The 21,833-nt window shown below is 47.7% G+C and overlaps 1 protein-coding gene across 1 annotated transcript; it reads right to left on the bottom strand.

The window, feature by feature from the left end:
• Window positions 1–17,195: 17,195 nt before the first annotated feature.
• Window positions 17,196–20,979, bottom strand: LOC122669922 (serine/threonine-protein kinase BRI1-like 2). The gene has a single exon (XM_043866838.1). It carries the CDS (start codon window positions 20,838–20,840, stop codon window positions 17,427–17,429), a length of 3,414 nt encoding a protein of 1,137 aa, XP_043722773.1. The 5' UTR covers window positions 20,841–20,979; the 3' UTR covers window positions 17,196–17,426.
• Window positions 20,980–21,833: the final 854 nt, after the last annotated feature.

Here is a 21,833-nt window from a genome sequence, read left to right as displayed (position 1 = left end):
TTCTAATATTGGCGATCTCCAAGGCTTACTTGGATTGAAACCTAACTTGATTCCACCCCATTTGAAAGACGGGGCAACGATTTTAACTTGATTGTATATTTTTCGAGCATCCTCCACGACCTTGTCTTTGCAAAAGCGGTGCAAAACTTTCGATTTCAGAACATGAGCTATGGTCTGATTAGCAGCAATGTACTTCTCGTGCCATATATGCTCAGAAATGTCACCGTCCACATATCCCAGTTTTTTGGACAGTTCTTTCTCCCAGCTGACCAAGGATTCATAGTATTCGACTTTCTCTTCAAGACATCTCTTCTGCCTAGATATTGCAGAATAAGATTTTTCATATTGTTCAAGTCAATGACGGAGTTCGTTTTCTCGGCTATCAGGATCAGATGGGTCCCCGACCATAGTGAGATGGCCCTATAAATATATATTTGAAGAAAAGTTTTAGGATGTGACTGGCATAAAAAGTTGTAAGCAAGATAAGAAGAAGACAAGCTTAATTTCTTTCATTCATAAATTGTTCAACAAACTACAATGACGATAAGTTGACAAAAAAAAGAGGAGAAGAGAAAAGATGAAAAGAAAAAGAAATCTGTGTATCCCAACACCTCGGGATGAATAAACTAGCTTTGAGCGGGAGGATCTTGCTTGGCAACAACAACTTGGTCGGAAGAAGGATCAGAAACAGATGCGGAAGAGTGACTGGAAATACGATCTGAAGTATGATCGAGTTGAGTGACTCGAGGAGCTGATAAACTGGGCACGTTAAGCTTTAAAGCAAGGCCTTGGAGCTTGGGAGGATTAAGCCTAACCTGAGAAGCTGTGGCAGCTAAACTTTTGACTTGACTAACCATGGCTTCTGTTTTGGAGGGATCAGTCTTCTGAGGTCCCATCACCAGAACTTGCAGTTTATCACCTAAGTCCGGGGTAAAGGCCCCCTTCTCCATTAAAGCTTTGATCTTCTCAATCTCGGGGATACCGTTGGAATTAAAGAAGGGGTCACGATCTAGCAACTTCCCCCAAATATTGTACGCAGTCTGGAGAAGGGTTGTGCCAACAGTTTGATGGAAAAGCCGCTTGTACTCCTCAGATTCCAAATAATTTGACACAGCATCCTCCTCAGCCTCGGAGACCGCCTTCTCCATGGCAACCAACTTACTTTTTCTTTACTCCATCTCGTTCCAATGACCTGCAACTAGGTCGTCGTTCTTCTTCAAAGCAGCCTGCAATTCAGATTGGACCTTCTCCAACTCTTCCTGGGCTTTCTTCAAATCCCGAGCATAGTTTTTGGACTTGTCCTTGGCAACCTTTTTCTCCGACAACAGGCACTCCTTTTCTTTTTCAAGGCTCGAGGCCAGAAAAACTTTATCATCAAATCTCCGGGAAAGCACCTTATGATCCTCTTCAGCCCGGGCGTAGAGCTGAGACAGTTCCCTACTTCTTTCAACCATACCAGCAATGCAAGTCATGACCTGAGGCATGAAAAGTCAATAGAGAAATGGAGAAAGAGAAATAAACCCAAGCAGTGTTCTTACAAAACAAAGGGGGCAACCCTATATGCGCGAGAACATGTCTTCCTCTCTAGAGTCTCGCTCCCCATACCACGAAGAGTATGCCAATCAATAGGAGGAATCAAGCTCAAGACCATCTGTTTGGCAGCTTTATCATCGTCCAAGATCTTCTGATCAACCTGGATTGTCAAATCAGGGATAAAAACACCAGACACTATCCCGTGCATGTCCATGCTACGCTTAACTTCCCTCTCTCTCCCTCCTCTCTGCTGTCTCTCTCTCTCTCTTTTTCAGATTAACGAAGGGCGAGGGACCCTCCTGATTCGAAAGGGGACCCATCATGAGTATCGTGATCGGTGAGATCATGGACCTTTAAGCTTGAGTCTACAGACTTATGCTCAGGATCAAGCTCATTCCTTTCTTCGTCAGGACCAAACTTCAACAGGGGGATTCGTCGAAGAACCCTGATCAAGCTTTCTCTTCTTAACGCGACCATGAGGAAGGTGCGTTAGACTTCTCATAGAGAGCTTTATCCCATCTGTCGAGAGAAAGTTCATGGTGTCCGAGAGATCCATTGTAAAAAGAATAGAGTAAAAATATTAGTAGAAGGCAGTAACGAGACCATGCAACCAATAAATGTGAATCGAAGGAGAATAGAGACCCAACCAAGTTCAAACATGTTAAAATCCTCAATTTCTCGGTTTGTGATGACGTTGTCAGGACCAGATTTCTAAATCACTTCCAAGGTCTTTTCATCCTCCAGGTCCAATAGGGGAATTCTATTCAGTTTATTGGTCTTAGGAAAGCCCTATTGATGGGGAAAACTGGGATCCATGTAGGAAGCCCAAAAAAACCTCTGCTTCCATGCGTGAATTGAAGAAAGGGGTGGCTCCATAATGGGAATCTAAAGGTTTCATTGGCGGAGGGTATACACGCCAACTTGTTCCTTATGAGCGCTAAGCAAGAAGCATTTGACAAACAAGCCAACGGAAAGGGGCCTACGCAGTCCTAGACATCTAAGCATGAACCCACAAACCATCCTCCAACAATTTGAAACTAGTTGACATGGAGCCAGCTCATACAAGGTCAGAAGTTGAGAAACAAAAGAGGAAAAGGGAAGATGAAATCCGGCTTCAAAGGAATCTACAATAATAGCGATCTCGCCGGGAAATGTAGAATTTAGCCTATCCTCAAGATCGGCAGCCCTAAGATCGATGGAGTCAAGAATGGAGTAAAACCCTCGATAATCCACTACATCATCGAGAGTCGACACTGAGGGACTGTCGTCGATAGACTTCCCAATGGTTCCATTATTCAATCCTGAGAGGACACGTGGAAAGAAGGAATCAAGAAAGGAATGATAAATAGAAAAAGGGGGAAAAGACCTACTACAACGAAGATTAGGTGAGCCCCCGAGTAGGGAATCAAGATCCCAGAAGGGGCATTCTTGGAAATATACTATGAGAATTGAAATGAGGTAGAAGGCTATAAATAGGAGGAAACGAGACAGCAAAAAAAACCAGAATGCAAAATTCTCCCGCTCCTCCAAAGTTTTTAGATCTATTTTCCCTCTCCCTATTACTCTCACGCCTCCATGAGTGTCTGGATCTCATTTTCTCCTCACTAATCTTGGTGAATTCCAATTTGGATTAAAATGAATTGAGTCAATTGAGATCTCTGGTTCTTCGATCCATTAATTGAAGTGTTGTCAAAGGATTCTTACAATTTACTTTGCACAACACTTATTAATCATAATTTACTCATTATGGCCCACTATTTGGAAGATATGGCTCCTAACAAATTAGATAAACAGGGTGGCATCACCTCAAGCAGTGAACATGGTGTGTTACGTCCTTAGGTGATTGAATGGAGATCGATAAATAGATCTCTTGGTTTCCACCAAAAACCTGGACTAGCTGAAACTTCTCTCTTCCAGAAAAATGGATTTATCAACCCCAATTCTAAGGACCCTGCATGAATTAATACCTGAAAATCACCAAATCCCAAATGCAGTAACATATTGCATCAAATTCGCAAAATCACTGACAGTTATTCATGTGACAATTTTGTTTTAACTCATCTAGGTAGAGTGTATTCCTTGCAATTGTTTCTAAATACAATCACAAACCTGTATGGATGTGAAGTATTTCGAAACATGCCAGTCATCTCTTGGGTAGATTGGGATCAACACTGCTTCACCACTGAGAAGAATAGAGTTCAAGTTGCCAAGGATGCACTCTTGTGTGTGGTACAAGTGGTGATCCATATGGGGGTGCTAGTGATCCGACTGACTTCCTTGCCCAATTGAAAAATAGAATTGAGTGATCCTACTTCACCATCTAGCTACTCAAGGTATGGGATAAGTCTTGGTGGGGAAGTTATAGACACTTTTCCATACTTTGTATGTGGTGTACTTTACTTAATTTCCTCTGTAGTATCGGGCTTTGGCAGTATTTATAATGCACTCAAACCTCAGACTCTAGAAGAATATTTTCCATTCTTCGGTTACAGTAAGTGAAATCCAATCCACAAAAAATTTGATCAATCAACACCATTCAGCTTAACAACATTTTTTCTAACTATTTACGGCCCAAACCACCCGGCTCTGGCCAAGTTGGGCCAAGAGAGAACCAGGGCTGGTCACGTGTTGATGGGCTGAGATCGAGGGAAGACGCTGGGACGTGGCTGCACCCCTGACGGTTAGGGGGTGGCCCACGTGTCAGAGGCACAGGCAATACCGGGCGTAGAGCCGCGTCTCGCAAGGAACGAGAATGAGGACAACGCCAGTGGGTCCCACCACTGCTGCAGCAGTTGGGGGAAGAGCCGGGTTGGTGGCTTATGTGGCAGCACATGATTAGAGCCTGGGAGATATGGACCAAAGAGGATGGCTTTGGAGGGAGCAGTTGCACTGACTGATAACTGCCAAGGCTTATCTTTTATAAAAGGGAGAGCTTATCCATGGAAGGACACACAAAAACACACCTGACAACCAGTATTTGTTTTATTCTCTTTACATTTTACCTTTACTTGTTTTGTTCTGCATTTCTTTATTGCTTTTCTTTTGTCATTTGAGGCTGAAGGGAATGCACGGTCACATACTAAGGGCGACAGGGGTGTATGCACAAGGCTCACACTTTTATCCTGTATGATTGATTAATGCATTTACTATTTCAGTTCATTGTTGTTTGTGTCTCAAAGTTCTTTCCTTTCAATTGGAGCAATAGCAGTTCGGGCTGTAGTCTGTAGTTGTTGGCTTAACCCAAAAGACCTTAGGGATACTCAGGCAGGAGGGAAACCTACAAGCCTGGTAAGGAGTCAGATTAGGCTATTCTCGGCCATGTTTGAACCTGTGCAAAGGTTCTGGCATGCCCGCACTATTTGCACCACGTGCGTATCCCTGCGTGTGAGTGTTTGGGAATTATACCACCAACACATTTTGGCACCCCCGGTGGGACCCTCATAAGCCAACGACTGCTATAGTTAAGTAAAAGAAAGGACCAAGACATCCTCGTATCCAAAAGGAAAATATGGTGGATGAAGAAATGGAGAATCCCACGGCGGCTGAATTTGCAGACCAAGCCGAGGATGAACCATGTGGTTCACATGGCAGTAATGCCAGCCATGACTCAGCACGTCAGCTGGTGGTTATGGTGCATGACGCTGTAGACCCCCTCGTGGGTAGTATGCAACAGCTTGTGGATGTCTTTAGACCCATTTCCGATGACTTACGCCACATGATGGCTACGGTTGATAAGTCTGTGGCCAGTCAGTAAAGTCAGTTTGAAGAGTTCCGTGAAACCCCTGTTGCCTTGAGGAAGCAGGCCACGTCAGGGGCAAGACTGAACGCCATGGTTACACCACCTGATGGGGCTGTCATGGGGGCTGAAGGTGGAGGACTTGAGGTAGGCCGAGTAGGCTTGCTGGTTCAGCTTGCGTATGGTGGCAGTTTGAGCCAAAATCCCGTTGCTGGGGACCGGCCTATGGTTAGTCTCCCAGCGATGACTTTTGCCAATCCCTTGTATCAGGCCGCCTCACCCAGCATCCCAAACCCTATTGGGAGCTATGTGGTCAACAGCCCTCCCACAAGCGTCTCGGGGGGTGTTAATCAGGCAATAACCTTAGGGGCAGGCCATGTTCCCATAGCGGCTATCCCAGCAGCACTACAGCGGTCAGCTGCCACAAATACTGCCCAGACAGGGGGCATCAGGCCCAACCCAGGGGCTGGCAACACGGCCGCCACAGGGGCAAATGCTGTTCCCTTAGGAGGATACCTCCCTCCGGGACTCAGCTATTTGACCATCGAAGTGTCTGGATACAGACCCGTAGGGGCGAACATCAGGGAAAGTACGCCCGGATTCGAACCAAGGCCAGAGGTGTTCCCCAATGCTCAGCCAGGCCTGGCCTACCCCAGTAACCCATGGGTGCCAGACGCAGCAGGGTATCCAGCTGCTCAAGGGGCACCCTTGGTAATTGACAGGGGAGAGTTGGCTAGGATCATTCAGGACAACATCAACCCTTTCTACAGAACAACCCCATGTCCTACATACAGGAAGCCTTACCCTGAGTACTTTGACGCAGTGGACCTCGGAAGGAACCCTAAGATTCTAGAATTCACCAAGTTCTCGGGTGAGGACAAGGTGTCCACCACTGAACACATAGCCTGCTTTACGATCCAGTGTGGCAATTTGGGCGGACTGGAAGCGGTCAAGCTCAGGTTATTCCCCAACTCCCTTACAGGATCGGCCTTCACTTGGTACTTCAATCTGCCCGCCAACTCGGTCCAAAGTTGGCAGGAGATGGAGGAGCTCTTTCACACTCAGTTCTACCGGACTGAGCCTGAGATCACCATAGGGGGACTTGGCCAAAATGGCCCAGGAATCGGGTAGCGCCGTTGAGGGGTTCATTATCGGGTTCAAGACGGCCAAGTACAAATGCCCAACCACTTTGCCCGAGGCCGAATACGCAAGGATGGCCTTGGGGGGACTTAGTTTTGAGCTCCGAAAAAGGTTTGCTGGTCAGTGCTTTGCTGACCTTGGTCAGTTGGTGCTACAGGCCACGCCCTATGAGCAGCTCCTAAAGGAAGAGGGTCAGCGGAAAGCGGCCTCTATTGGAACATATTATAAGGATGCAACTAGTCACCCCTTCCCGTTGTTAGGAAACAGCGAGCAAAAATAGGTTGACTATGTGGAGTTTGAGGTAGACGCTGCGAAAATCGCAGAGGGAAAGCCCTATATAAGTAAGGCTCTGGCCAGGCCGAATAATCAGGCCAAGCAGGCCGAGCCAGCTAAGACCGCTCCTCAGAGGACCTTTGATTTGAAGGTGACATACTCCTTCGACATTTCAAAGGCCGAATTGATCTTTGACCAGTTGCTCAAGGATAAGCAGATTAAGTTGCCACCAGGGCACCAGATACCGCCCAGTCACGAGCTAAAAGATAAAAAAATACTGTAAGTCACACAACACTCGCACCCATGCTACTACTAACTATGTGGTTTTACGTAATGCCTTACAGAAAGCAATTATAGCTGGATGGTTGCAGTTCCCTGGAAAGGAAAAGGGGGTTATGATGGTCGATGAAGACTCTTTCCCAGTCAACATGGTCAACGCCGACTTTTTGAGGATGGTTGGACCAAGAGAGGGTATAGTGCCGACTGTGAAGATCGGGCAGGGGAGCCATCCACCCAGGCCAAATCTGGCGGTGCGATCATCAGGATCCCGTTTGAACCCATGGGCCACTCCTCTTTACACCCAAGCCAATAGCGATCGGGCAGCTAGCAATCTGGGAGATGCAATAGGTAAAATGGCGTAGGCGTGCCTAGGCCCACCTGATCGACCCAGGGCACCTGTCATGGGCCAATCCAGTAATGTACCAGCTCAGTCTGAAGAGTAGGTCAAGGTCCAAAAATGGCGAAGGAGGGGCAAACGGCTCACGGTAAACCCCCGCTATGAGTTTAGTCTGCAAGGAGAAGCAGGGGGCCAGGAGAACTTGGGACTGGCACACCCAAGTTGAGTGAAGCACCAAGGCTCCAACAGGAAGTCTATCCCAGTTGCAGCCATCCAATCGAGGGATGACGAAACAAAACCACAGCTTGGTCAGGCCGAGCACCGTCTGATCAGGGCACGCGGCCTTCCCTTGGGGTTCGAGAGGAGATTAATCCAGCAGACAGAAGGCCAGTTCCTCATCCGGTAACACATACTTTTAGGTCATTCGCCAAAGACTGGCTTGGGAGGGTTTCAGTAAGAAGGCGCTTGACGTATGAACAATGCGGGCTAGGCTACTCACATTCAGAATACTTTGGATGGGAGGCCGCTCAATACCAGGAGGGCCACAGGCCAAGGATAGTTGTTCCTAAGGCAGATGGAGAAGAGTGGAAGGTTGCAAGGCATTCAAAGTTCCCGGCCAACCCTGATCGAGCCCGCCTGTCCAGAGCACAGAAAAGAAGATGACAGAGGAAGAGGGCGGCCCAAAGACGACACCAGTAGGCCCAGATCAATGAGGGCCACGCCAGGGCCCCCCTGGTCCAATTCGAAGAAGGCATAAGCCCGGGGAATAGAGCCAAGCGATCATAGGGGCATCAGGGGTAAAAGACCCAGACACTGTCGTAGGGTAAGGAGGACCTCTAGAACCAGGGGTGTCAGACTACAAGACTGAGGACAGTGATCCTGAAATCTTTGGAGACATAGTGATGGGCGCTAGCCCAAGAGTTAACAGTACGGACAACAGTGGCCCCATCCACTCACCGGACATCGACTTTGGTGGGCTAGTTGAGATGATATTCGGCATGATCCCGACTCAAGTCCGTACATCTTGCCAAAGACCTTCCAGTATCAGCCTGGCCAGGCTACACAGCTGGAAGGGGATGTAGATGAAGGGGGTTCACACCTAGAGATATTGGGGATAGAACTGGCACCCACTCAAGAACAGACCAAGAAGAAGGTGGATTGCGGTGAGCCAGACCAGCAGGGCCCCAAAGATAATGTCAGGACGGTCATCACCAAGGAAACAGAGTAGACTTTTGACAATCCAATCCCATGGGGGAGGGTGGCCGACATATTCGAGGAGCCGACTCATGAGATGACACGGCATCTGAAGCCATTGTACATTCAGTCTCAAATGGATGGCAAACCAGTAACCAAGGTTTTGGTCGACAATAGAGTGGCGGTGAATATCTTACCCTCAAGAATGATGACACGTCTCGGCAGAGACGAGATCGATTTGTTACCCACCGATGTGTCGGTCATAAATTTCCTAGGTGGCTCCACCAGGCCAAGAGGAGTACTCCCGATCGACCTAAAGGTGGGGAATCATATGTCCTTGACGGCCTTCTTTGTCATGGACGCCATGGCCAATTATAATGCTCTCCTAGGACAAGACTAGATCCACGTAAATTCATGCGTCCTGTCATCTTTGTACCAATTCTTGGTACTATAGCAAAAAGGGAAGATTGAGTTGGTGATGGCCGATAATCGGTCATTCATGGTCAACGCCAGCCATGCGGAGGCCACTTTGTATGATGGGTGCATCGGCCCTATCCAGTTCACTAGAACAAATGAGCACGGGAGGCCTACATCCTTGATTACCTCGTCTACGGTCCTGGAAGAAGTGTTCCAGTTGAAGGGACCGCAGATAAAAGCCCTGCCGAATCTCAGAGAACGGCGGAGGAAGACTGACGAAGACTACTTATGAAGACAAGCCAGAAGGTGGTAGCAGACATAATGCGCCGGCTGACAATTGCGAGCTAGGAGCAGAAGATGTCTCACGAGATAGGATTGGTGGCTGAGGTCTCGCCCAAGGAATAAGCAGTAGCTAGCCCTGAAGTCAGGCTGCAAGATCTGCCACCTGCACCGCCGAAGATGGAGGAAACATTGGCGGAGGTCCCGGATCCGTTGGTAGAGGTAGACCTAGGAAACAGCCAAGGACCACCGGCCTATTTATGTTAGTGGTCTACTCCCACCCGAGTTAAGGGGGAATATTGTAAGTCTATTGAAGGAATTTAAAGATTGTTTCACTTGGGACTATTCTGAGATGCCTGGTCTAGACCGAAGATTGATCGAATATTAGTTGCCCATTAAGGATAACTACAGACTGGTAAAGCAGCTACCCAAACGAATGGCACTGGATGTCATCCTAAAAATCAAGGATGAAATCGAACGGTTGCTCAAGGCAGGTTTCATCAGGACCGCCAAGTATGTGGAATGGGAGTCAAACGTAGTGTCGGTCATAAAGAAGAACAGGAAGCTGAGCGTGTGCATCAACTTTCTAGACCTAAACAAGGCCACTCCCAAAGACGAGTATCCAATGCCGGTGGCCGACATGCTGGTTGACATGGCCGTAAAAAACCGCATCATGTCTTTTATGGATGGCCACGTCGGATATAATCAGATCTTCATTGCGGAGGAGGATGTCCCAAAGACAGCCTTCCATTGTCTAGGCGCTTTGGGGACATACGAACGGCTAGTCATACCGTTTGGGTTAAAAAATGCCGGTGCCACTTACCAACGGGGGATGAATACCATTTTCCATGATATGATCGGCACCTTTGTTGAAGTTTACATTGACGACGTTGTGGTCAAGTCAAAGTAGGAGCACGAACACCTCAAGTACTTGAGACAGGTGTTCTCCAGGATGAGGAGTCACGATCTGAAGATGAACCCTCTGAAATGTGCCTTTGGGTGGAGGCCGGTAACTTCCTTGGGTTTTTAGTTCATCAGAAAGGAATTGAGGACGACAAGAACAAGGCTAAGGTCATCCAGGAGGCAAGGCCGCCTACAAACAAAAAGGAGCTACAGAAGTTTCTGGGACAGGTGAACTTCCTCAGGCACTTTATTGCCGACTCCGTAGGGCGGACAAAGGTTTTCTCCTTGCTGTTAAAATTGAAGGCTGACGAGGACTTCAGATGGGACGAGGCCCACCAGGAGGCATTCGACCAGATAAAGGCCTACTTGACAAAGCCTCCGGTCCTAATGCCTCCAAGGAAAGGGGTACCTCTAAAACTATACGTGGCCGCAGCAGAAGGTTCAATAGGGAGCCTACTCACACAGGATAACGAGGCCAAGAAAGAAGAGGCTGTGTTCTACCTAAGCCGGGCCTTGACGGAAGTAGAGCGGAAGTATCCTGCGATCGAGAAGCTCTGTCTGGCATTGTTCTTCTCTTGCAGCAAGCTTAGGTACTATCTTTTGCTTGCAACAGTGGACGTGGTTTGCCAGACCGATGTCATCAAGTACATGCTCACACGTCCAATTTCTAGAGGGAGTATTGGAAAATGGACTCTCGCACTTACTGAGTTCATCCTCCAATATGTGCCCCAGAAAGCAGTTAAGGGGCAGGCGCTTGTAGATTTTTTGGCAGATCACCTGCCCATCGAGGCCGCCAAAGAGGTAATGGAGGTCTCCCTCTTAGCTTGACCCCATGGAAGCTTTTCTTCGATGGGTCCAAGACCAAGTAGGCGGCCGGGTCAGGGGTTATCTTGCGATCACCAGAAGGAACAGAGACTCAAGTGGTCTCTCGGCTCGACTTCCCTTGTTCAAACAACCAGGCCAAATACGAGGCTCTCCTACTAGGGCTGGCCCTGCTTCTGGGCCTTAAGGCTGACACCGTAGAGATCATCAGAGACTCGCAGTTGGTGATCAAGCAGCTAGCCGGGGAGTATCGGTGTGAGAGCGAACACTTGGTGGACTACCATGCGCAAGCCAAGAAGCTAATTGAAGGAATCCAGCATGTAGTAGTTCGCCACGTCCCACTATCAAGGAATCAGGCCCGAACGGGTTAGCACAGGCAATGTCTGGCATCGGTTTGCCAGAGGGCAGCACAGAGAAAACTATCATTATCAAAAGGCAGGCACCGTCCGCGGTCTATATAGGCAGTTGCTTAGAGGTCAACCACGTCGAGGACACGCAGCCTGACTGGCAAACACCGATTGTCCAATACTTGAGCAACCCTGGGCCAGGGTTTGACCAAAGGATTAGAGATAGGGCCACGGGGTACGTACTGATTGGGGAAGACCTTTACAAGAAAGGGAAGGATGACCTGTTGCTCAAATGCGTCAGCCTAAATGAAGCAACGCTGGTTATGGCCGAAGTCCACAAAGGCATCTGCGGGGCTCACCAGGCTGGTCCTAAGATGAGATGGTTGATTCGGCGCCATGGGTATTACTAGCCAACTATGATGGCAGACTATGTCAAGTACGCCAAAGGATGTTGGGCATGTCAGACCCATGGACCAATATAGCGATTACCAGCGATGGAGTTTAATTCAGTGGTCAAGCCATGGCCATTCAGGGGGTGGGCTATGGACCTCATAGGGAAGATTACCTCATCAGCGACGCAGGGGCATTGCTTCATTTTCATGGCCACGGACTATTTTGCTAAGTGGGTTGAGGCCATGCTAATGAAGGGAGTCAGTCAGGCCGAAGTCATCCAGTTCCTCAAGAGTCACATCATCCATAGGTTTGGGCTACTAGAGACTGTTACGTGCGACAATGGAAGTGTTTTCGTTGGGGATGAGGTGGTGGCATTTGCAGCGAAGTTAGGAATAACATTCACCCATTCCACCCCATACTATGCACAAGGCAACGGTCAGGCCGAAGGGAGTAACAAGATTCTCAAGGGGTATTTAGCGAAGGTTGTGGATGACAACCCATGAAGATGGGTGGACATGCTTTCTGAGGTATTATGGGCATTCAGGATGTCACATTGGACCAGCACGGCCACTATGCCCTTTGCGCTGACATACAACCACGATACAGTGTTACCCATTGAAGTTAGCATAAGATCAACATGGGTAGCATTCCAGTAGGGACTTACGCCAATAGCCTACAAGGAGGCCATGATGGCTGAGCTCGATGATCTGGAAGAAGAACGCTTGGCCGCGCTGGACTGGATGCAGGTTCAGAAGAGGAAGGTTGCAGTCATTTACAACAAAAGGATATGCCCAAACCACTTCTAAGAAGGGGACATCGTTCTGAAGGCCATACTCCCGGTTGAAGCAAAGGACCCCAGACTGGGCAAGTGGTCCCCAACATGGGAAGGACCCTTTACGGTCTGTCAGCTGCTCTGGGGTGGGGCGTATAGGCTACGTGACTTGGAGGGATGCATCCAAATCAGGCCTATCAAAGGCAAATTCCTTAAGGCTTTTCATCCTACGATCTGGGATTTGGGATGAACGAGACAAGGGCATTACATCGTGGGAGCGAGGCCGTGAATTAAAGGAAAGCAGGCTTTACTCCCAAAAAGTCCAAACACGGCCTGAGTAGGCCGAACACAACAAAAGTATGAAAATAAACTAGGTATCACTGTTCTTCCAACAAAAGGGGAGGGAAGGCATGCAAGCCCACTTAAAGGAAGTCTTGGGGGATGGATTCGTGGAGCTCATTCCATTTCTTTTCCACCACTGATAGGCGCTCGTTGGCTACAGTCAAGTTGGCCTCACGACTTGGCCTCAGTGCTTTGAGCTGGAGCTGCTTAACTTGGGCTTTGGCAGAGGTGGCCTTTACGGACACGGCCTGGGAGCCAAGAAGCTTTTGTTTAACCTCCTGGTCTAAGGTAGCCCTATCAGAACGAAGCATCTCAATCTGGGCTTCCAAGCCTGCTATGTCTCGGTCCATCTAGGCCAACCGGTCCTGTCCTGCTTTCACCTCGTCCACAGTCGCCTGGAGATCGGCCCATAATTTCTACAAGCTCTCGTCCATGTCGTCGCTCTCCTTGAAAAGGGCCTCGTATTTTTGGGCATTCTGGAGGCCAAGGGGGGCCAAGGTGGTCATATCAAACATAAAAGCAATGGCCCCGTATAACCACTCCTTGACCGGGACGGGGAGATCTGGCAGTGACAACAATGTACGAAGCGCCTCGACAATGGATGTCAGGTTGCCGGTGCCCACGGCCTCAGGAAAAGGTGACTGCAGGAAAGTGTGCAGGAGTACTTTTGCCTCGGTCACCTGGGTAGAAATGAGTCCAGGGCTTGGGGCATCGCCGATCTCTTTTTCATCATCAGAGGAACTCAGGCCAGTTAGAAGAGTTTCCAGGCTCATGACCTGAAAAGAATGATGAGTCAATACTGACGAGACGAGGAGATGAGCGTTGGGGCTAAGGTGCACGTACCGTGGGGGTCACTGTAGGAACGACATGACTCAGAGGAGATGGAGGAGCTGGATTGCAGACTGGGGTCTTGGACCCGCTGGGCTCGGCCACATCATAGGCACCAGGCACCTCAGCGTCGGTCTTCTCTTCTTCCTCTTCTTCTTCAGAACCACTCTCAGAGACGCCATTCGAATGGGAGGAAGATCTAGATTCTGAGGAACTAGTAACAACAACCTGGGGAGACTTCACGGTAACAACCTACTTCAGTCGGGTACTGGACCGAGTATGGTCTTTCATCAAGCGGGACGTGACTAAGGGAGATGCTGCCATGGAGGTATGAGGCCTGGCGCTTGTGGGCTGACTTCCCTGAAACACACTGGGGAGGAGGGCCTGGCGTGGGGTAGACTTTATTGGGCTGATGCTTTTCGGCCTCTTATTCACCGGAGGGGGTCATCTTCAGAATCTTCATCGTCCTCTAGAGTGGACCCGTGATCACTTGGGGTTGACTAGACGGAGGATGTTGGTCTGGCGAAAGATTTGCCTGAGGTCACAAAAGGAACAGTCAGCAAAGGACAGATAGGGCAGTAGAACAAGAAGGCAAGGTTACTGCTTACCAGCGGCTTGCTTGGAGACTGAGGCTTTCTTCCGCTTCGGGGTAGCGGTCTGATGACTGGTGGTGACTGAAGATGAAGGAGGCACTTGTTGCTTTTGTGACAAGGCCAAAGTGGGAGAAGGGACTTGAAGTATGTATCCCACCAGGACATAAAGTCTTCGGTCGTTGTGGGCTCCTTAACGAAGAACTACAGTTCAAACTGTGAAAGGACTAAGGCATTTATGACCGATGCATGGAGGATGTCGACCACATTTGAATAGATCATCCTATCCAGCTCACAGTCCGTGAAGGAGTAGTAGTTGGGACAGGGAATTGCCTGGTAGAGGCCGAACTGGCGAGTGCAGAAATGGGGGTTGTACATTTTGAAGCCGCAGGTATTGTTCCCTGATGGCTCCAAAGTAACTCCAACATGGAGATCCCGGCACACTAGGAACTTGCCCCACAGGGCTGGATCAGAGGTAGGACAATCAATGGCTAATGAGAGCCACTCAGGGATAGCCTCCCCTGTTTGGTAGGGGAGAAAGAAGTTGCCACTGGAGTCAAGCTCAAAAGAGGAGAAGAAATCGTAATACTCTCGCAGGGTTTTCAGGTCGTGATGGGGAGACGATGCAAATAGGTAACCGGCCACAGGGCAGACTGGAAGCGGCGAGGGCACGGCATACAGGTCAGTGAAATGAGCACAGAGCCACATCTAGAGGAGCCAGAACGGGCCACCGATGTACTCAAAGTCAGACTCAGTAATGTCATTGCAGCCCCGGAAGAGGGCGGCCAGGGCGAAGGAAGCCAGATCCACCACGCGACCTTGCCCAGGGCATTGGCTAGATGGAGATAGGTCTTCGAGATCTTATTGGACTGAACATAGGCAATGTAACGACAGATCCAGAACAGGAAGAAAGTTGTGAGCTCTTTAGGGGAAACAGAGCCACGGTTCTCCCGATAGGACCGTAGGTAGAAGCTATAACTGGCGGACTTGGTAAACTAGAGGCTGTGCTATATCTCAACCTCATTGTCATCGGTCAAGCCAGGGGAGGAGCCATTGAACTCTTCGCCTTCGGCCTTTAGGCCGGTGAGGGCTCCGACGTCCAAGAGGGTTGGGGCTGCCATTCCAAAGCGAAAGTGAAAAGTGTTTGTGGATTGTGACCAGAATTGGAGTGCAGCTGGAGCAGGGGACGGTTGAGAGGAACAGAGGTGGTTGAGAGCTGGATGGCGTGAAGGGCACCGAGCTTGATCAACAACTCAGAGCGGTTTCAGACTACTCTATCCACCCAGGTCTTCCAATCCGGGAGGTAGTGGGGCCATAGGGGTGCAAAGGCCCTATCCTTGAGTTGCAGAGGGTCAAGCGCTTGGGCAAGCAGTTGTTCCCACTTGAATTTTGGGAAGTTAGACACACCGTGGGGTTGAGAGGCAAAGGCCGGGCCTAGCCTAAAAATGGAGGGCTCAGAACGCCAGAAGATCTTCTACTTCTTCCGCTGCCACTGGTTCCTTTTTCTTGGCCATGGCGTCAGGTTAGGGAACTAAGCAAAGGCGAGGAAGAAAGAATGGAGAAGGAGATGGGCGAAGGGCGATATGAGGAGGCAAGCGGGGAGGTTCTCCGTTGAAGGCTCTCGGTAATCAGCAGGGGTCTTAATGATGGGCTGGAATTTGCGCCATCATTATGGTGGGTTGTCTGAAATTCAAAACCCTAATGGCCCGAGAAGATGAAGGGTCGAAGGGGGTTTGTGCGCGATGGATCAGCTAGAGATGACTGCCATTTCGGCCACAACCTCCTCTGAGTTTGGGCCACGTGGCATCGCTCAGGGAGGTTGTGAGGGTCATTGTTTGCAGCCCAAACCACCCGACTCTGGCCAGGTTGGGCCAGAAGAGAACCAGGGCTGGTCACATGTTGATGGGCCTAGATCGAGGGAAGACGATGGGAAGTGGCTGCGCCCCTGATGGTTAGGGGGTGGCCCACGTGTCAGAGGCACAGGCAATACCAGGCATAGAGCCGCGTCTCACAAGGAACGAGAATGCGGACAACGCCAGTGGGTCCCACCACTGCTGCAGCAGTTGGGGGAAGAGCAAGGTTGGTGGCTTGCGTGGCAACACCTGATTAGAGCCTGGGAGATATGGACCGAAGAGGATGGCCTTGGAGGGAGTAGTTGCACGGACTGATAACTACCTGGGCTTATCTTATATAAAAGGGAGAGCTTATCCATGGAAGGACACACAAAAACACACCTGACAACCAGCATTTGTTTTATTCTCTTTACGTTTTACCTTTACTTGTTTTGTTCTGCATTTCTTTATTGCTTTTCTCGTTGTCATTTGTGGCTGAAGGGAATGTACGGTCACATACTAAGGGCGATAGGGGTGTACGCACAAGGCTCACACTTTTATCCGGTATGATTGATTAATGCATTTACTATTTCAGTTCATTGTTGTTTGTGTCTCAAAGTTCTTTCTTTTCAATTGGAGCAATAGCAATTTGGGCTATAGTTCGTAGTTGTTGGCTTAACCCAAAAGACCTTAGAGCTACTCAGGCAGGAGGGAAACCTACTAGCCTGGTAAGGAGTTAGATTAGGCTGTTCTCGGCCTTGTTTGAACATGCGCAAAGGTTCTGGCATGCCCGCACTATTCGCACCACGTGCGTATCCCCGCGTGTGAGTGTTTGGGAATTATATCACCAACACTAACACATAGAGTGGGCATTTCAATCATTTAATAGAATCGACCTTTAACTATTGTAACCTTAATCAGATGATCATAACCATGAATTTAGTCCAATCAGGAATCTGATCCCCAACACCCCCCAAGAAAAAAAATTGATCAATCACGATCATTCTGCCCAATAGCAGTCTTCCTAACATTATGTTGACATGTACACGCAGATGTTTCAATTAGAAAAATAACTCATCTAATTTTTACCGGCCGTGCCATATATCAGTCCTGTACTCTGAACTGTTTGTCAAGATCGCCCAACCAATTGCTCCTCTTAAGTCTCAACCATGTAAACAGTGGTAATTCACTCTGTTTCAAACTACACAACACTTGTAAACTCAAGAAGCAAAGAGTGGGAGAAAGACAGAGGGAGCACCAGAAGGGCAAGGACAAGAGAATGAAAAAGTGAGATTTTGAGAGACATTATACATTCATAAATTCTAAGAACATCTGCAAAAACCAAATTTACACTTAAAATATTTTAGTAGTGAAGAACAGAATAAATAAATGTAAAAGCTTGGTGGAGTTCATCCACTGTTGTCCTCATTGCTACCTACTGGTATAAGCTCCCTCAACATAGCCACCGCTTGCAACATGTTGGGCCTCTTGGAAGGAAAGTCCTCCACGCACTGCATTGTTATCTCCAAGTACCTCATCATCTCTTTAACCTCCTCAGTTTCATCTTCATCGCCTCCTTTGATAGCTGAAAGCAGCTCCAGATCAATCACTTCCTTCCCCTTCCCTTCCCTCACTTTCATCTTCACCCACCCCACCAAATTGGTGTCTCCAAAATCCTCCTTATCAGTTGGTCTCTTACCTGTCAAGAGTTCTAAGAGGACAACACCAAATGAATAAACATCTCCTTTGGCAGTGCAACGGAAACTCTGGTAGTACTCAGGTGGCACATATCCAGGTGTTCCTGCCAGTGTGCTCACGCTGAGGTGCGTGTCCAATGCGCTTATGAGCCTTGCCATGCCAAAGTCTGATACTCTTGCTTCCATCTCATTGTCTAAGAGTACGTTGCTTGACTTCATGTCACGGTGTATGATGTGTGGGATGCAATTGTGGTGCAGGAAGCATAGCCCTTTTGCTGCCCCTCTCGCAATCTTCTTCCTTTCCTCCCATGTTAATATTCGTCCTTCTCGTGACTTTCTCCTCCCATGGAGCATGTCTTCGAGGCTTCCAAACTCCATGAATTCATATACAAGGAGCCTCTCCTCACCAATTTTGCAATAACCCAATAGAGGAACAAGGTTCCTATGCTTGATTTTTCCTAGAGTTTCCATCTCTGCCGTGAATTCTCGGTCCCCCTGGAAGCTCAAGTGTATGAGTTTCTTAATTGCAACACTAGAGCCATCTTTGAGAGTAGCCTTAAACACTTCCCCAAACCCACCACACCCAATTAGGCTGGCAGCTGAGAAGCCATTAGTGGCCTCAATTAACTGCGAGAACTTGAGCTTCCTCAGCTGCCTCTGAAAGGTAGCCACATTGATGCTCAATGGCTCCTTCTCCCTGTCTATCTTCCATGTTGTAGCAGCATGGGAGTCTTGCAAGCTGTTGAGCATCTTAACTTCTTCGGCTTCCCTCCGCCTTGAACGCATAGCAATTGCCCAAACAATCAATATACATACAGAAGCCACAGAGATAAGAACCCCTAAGACAATGCTATTAGCCCATGATGCAGCCTTGGTTCGTCCACTTCCCTTACTACCATCAACAACAGGACTTGTCGTTGATGCCCCACTTTCGGTCTGGCATGGAGGTAGTGGGACACCACAGAGTCCTGGATTATTTGCATACTGGCTTGCAGGAAGAGTACTTAGTTGCCCTCTTGATGGAATTGGGCCAGTTAATTCATTGTCAGAAAGATCGATTTGAACCAAGAAGGAGAGGTTGGAGAATGAATCTGGGATGTGCCCTTGTAATCTGTTATGGGATGCATCAAACACACCAAGATTCCTAAGCTGGCCAAATGAATCAGGAATCTCTCCAGAGAGCTTATTGTGGGCTATATCCAGTACTTGTAGGACCACCATGTCCCCAAATTCTTCTGGGATCTTCCCTGTAAGCTCATTGTAGGAAAGATCCAGATACTCGAGAGTCTGGTATTGTGTCCATAGGCTCAAGACTGCACCAGAATACAACCTAGTGACATCACAGGTCTTCAAGTTTGGAACTTCTAGGAGCCTCTCAGGTCTAATTCCTGCAAATTCTAACAACCCTCCAACTCCTTTACATGAATTCCCAACATTGCGCACAAATGCTAGAGTGCTACCTGAAAGAATCCCACTGAGTGATTTTGCTCCAAGCTGCCTTCCCAGCCGAGGAGGGATCTCCCCTGTAAGCCTGTTACTGTTAAGGTCTAACCAGACCAGGCTGCTACAGTTCGCCAGCTCTTTTGGTATATGGCCGCTCAAGCTGTTGTTTGCAAGTTGCAGAACAGCCAACCTCTCCAAGAGCCCAAATGCATGTGGAATCTCGCCGGTGATGCCATTGCTAGTGAGAGATATCCATTCAAGGTTGCTGCAATTGAAGAGCTCAATTGGGACTTCACCAGTGAGGAAATTGTTGTTGAGAATGAGATTCTTTAGTTTCCTGCATAGCCCCAATTCAGCGGGGATTTTCCCTTTCAAGCCATTGAACCAGGCCATCAGATGCTCAAGATTTGCAAGCTTTCCAAGCTCCGCTGGAATAGGGCCGTGGAGATAGTTAATGCTGAGATCAATCGTCTTCAGCTGTGAACATTGTGATAATTCAGGTGGGATTTCTCCATTGATGAAATTATCAGGGAGTCTCAGCTCTTCTAGTGAGGCAGCACCTAAACATATATCTGGTGGAATGGTACCAGAGAGCTTGTTGGAACTTAAATCGACTACTCGTAATCGCGTACAGTTCGAGATTGAAGCAGGAAAGCTCCCAGAGATGAAGTTACTGCTCAACAACAAGCTGTCTAATGAGCCAAGGTTTTGGAGGATAGAATCAGGAAAGGGACCTGATAGGTTGTTGCTGGACAAGTCAAGCACTTGTAGCCAAGTACAGGAGGAGAAGGAGGCAGGAATTGAACCTGATATATTGTTGTTGGAAAGCTCAAATTGAATAAGTGAACCACAAGTATCTCCCAATTCAGAAGGTATAGAACCAGTGAGATGATTATGAGATAAATCCAACCTCTGCAAACTATGAAGCCCACCCAATGCTGGTGGTATCCAACCAGTCAACAGATTATATGATAAATTTAAGGTCTTAAGGTTTGTACAGCTTGAAAGGGATGAAGGAATAACATCGGCAATTTGGTTGCCAGAGAGATCAAGAAGAAACAAGCTATCACAGGAATTCTCAAACTTCAGACCAGAAATGGACCCCGTTAGATTGTTAAAAGAAACGTCAAGAGCCTGCAAATTATCAGAATTCACTAAGAGATTGTTGGGTATAAAACCTGTTAGATTGTTGTGGGCTAGATTCACAAAAACCAGATTCTGGTACTTGGAGAAGAACCCATCAGGAATTAGACCAACAAGTCCACTTAAAGATAGATCAAGTTGTTTTAAACCAGGAGGGAGTTGAAGCAAAGATGTAGAGGAATTTACAGTAAATGAATTACATGAGAGATTAAGAATTGATAGCATATCAAGAGACGCCAAAGGATAGAATGATATAGTTCCAAAGAGATTAGACCTGCTAAGGTCAAGTTGGGTTGCTCGTCCAAGAGTGCAAGTTACTCCATGCCAATAACATGGATTTCTTTTCAGCTGCCATCCCGAGAGAACTCCATTGGGGTCTTTCTGAATCATCTTCTTGAATAGAAGAAGAGCTTCTCCATCAGACTTGATTGTCGAAAAACCGCCATCATCCCCCGCAGATATTGACATCAAGAAATAAGGAAATACAATGAACAAAAATGTAAATGCAACATGAAGGAGAAGGTGAAATGGGTTCTCCATTAGTGACAAACTTGCAGAACACACACAGAGACTCAACCGAGAGATGAGAATTGGAGATTGGAGGAGACTGAGGAGAGTGCTTACTATGATTATTGTTTATTCTTGTAAAGCAGAGGGAAAGCCTTAGGAAAGAGGTGATTTTTTTTTTTTTCTTTTTTATTTTTTTGAGTGGGAAAAGGAGGGAACGTGGGAGAGAATAAGAAAAGAGAGGAATGGATTGAGCTTTGTGGGTGTGTACTTGATACAGTTTTGAGTCATATAGGGAGTCACAGACACTATAGTAGAGGTACTTCATACCTGAAGATCAGGTAAAGTAAGAAAGAAAAATTAATATGTTTGACTTTTGGTCAAAAGAGATGGGACCCCAGACAAGATATATATCCATGATCTACTACCCTTTTAGAAAATTTGTGTTTGATCGAAGGGTCTTTGTCTGTCAGCAAGCGTGACCATGAACAATGTTTGTAGTGGGAGCCTTGAGTGCTGAAATTTCTATGTAGTGATATTGGTTCAAATGCTGCTCTGCTCAGGGCTGTTATGGGATCAATGGCCCACTCAAGTTCAAAGCATTGGGAGCTATGATGCAGACATTGGTCCACTTCCTTATTTCTTCTTCTGCAAGTTGGGGTCGAACCCCCCCCCCCCCCCCACCTGCCTTGTTATACAAGCAGTTTTGAGTCTAGTGACTTGTGATTATTGATATTGAGCCCTTTACAGTTATTACTGTACAAAGGTCAACTGTTTGTGATTGTTGTGGGGAGTAATTTGACCCTAGTAATTATGAGTCAAGTCACACTACTCAGCTAAACTAGTGAGGTAAATTGTTTTAAAAAAACACAATTTCTTCGTCTGAGCAACTTAATTATGAATATGTTTAGTAGGTTCTTAACCATAATTTAGGGATAAACATCATGGGTTGTGTTGTGTGTCTCGAATTCCTGTACTGTTTCAAAGATTGACCCGCTCCGACATTTTTTGCGGTGATTCGAATGA

This window comes from Telopea speciosissima, chromosome 7 (genome assembly GCF_018873765.1).
Source record: "Telopea speciosissima isolate NSW1024214 ecotype Mountain lineage chromosome 7, Tspe_v1, whole genome shotgun sequence".
Classification (NCBI taxonomy): Eukaryota; Viridiplantae; Streptophyta; class Magnoliopsida; order Proteales; family Proteaceae; genus Telopea; species Telopea speciosissima.
Note: the sequence above shows the minus strand (reverse complement) of the source record. Positions and strands in the feature narration are given on the sequence as shown.

Excerpts from the sequence above, each read along its gene's own strand:
- LOC122669922 (XM_043866838.1), bottom strand. The coding sequence starts at position 20,840 with ATGGAGAACCCATTTCACCTTCTCCTTCATGTTGCATTTACATTTTTG.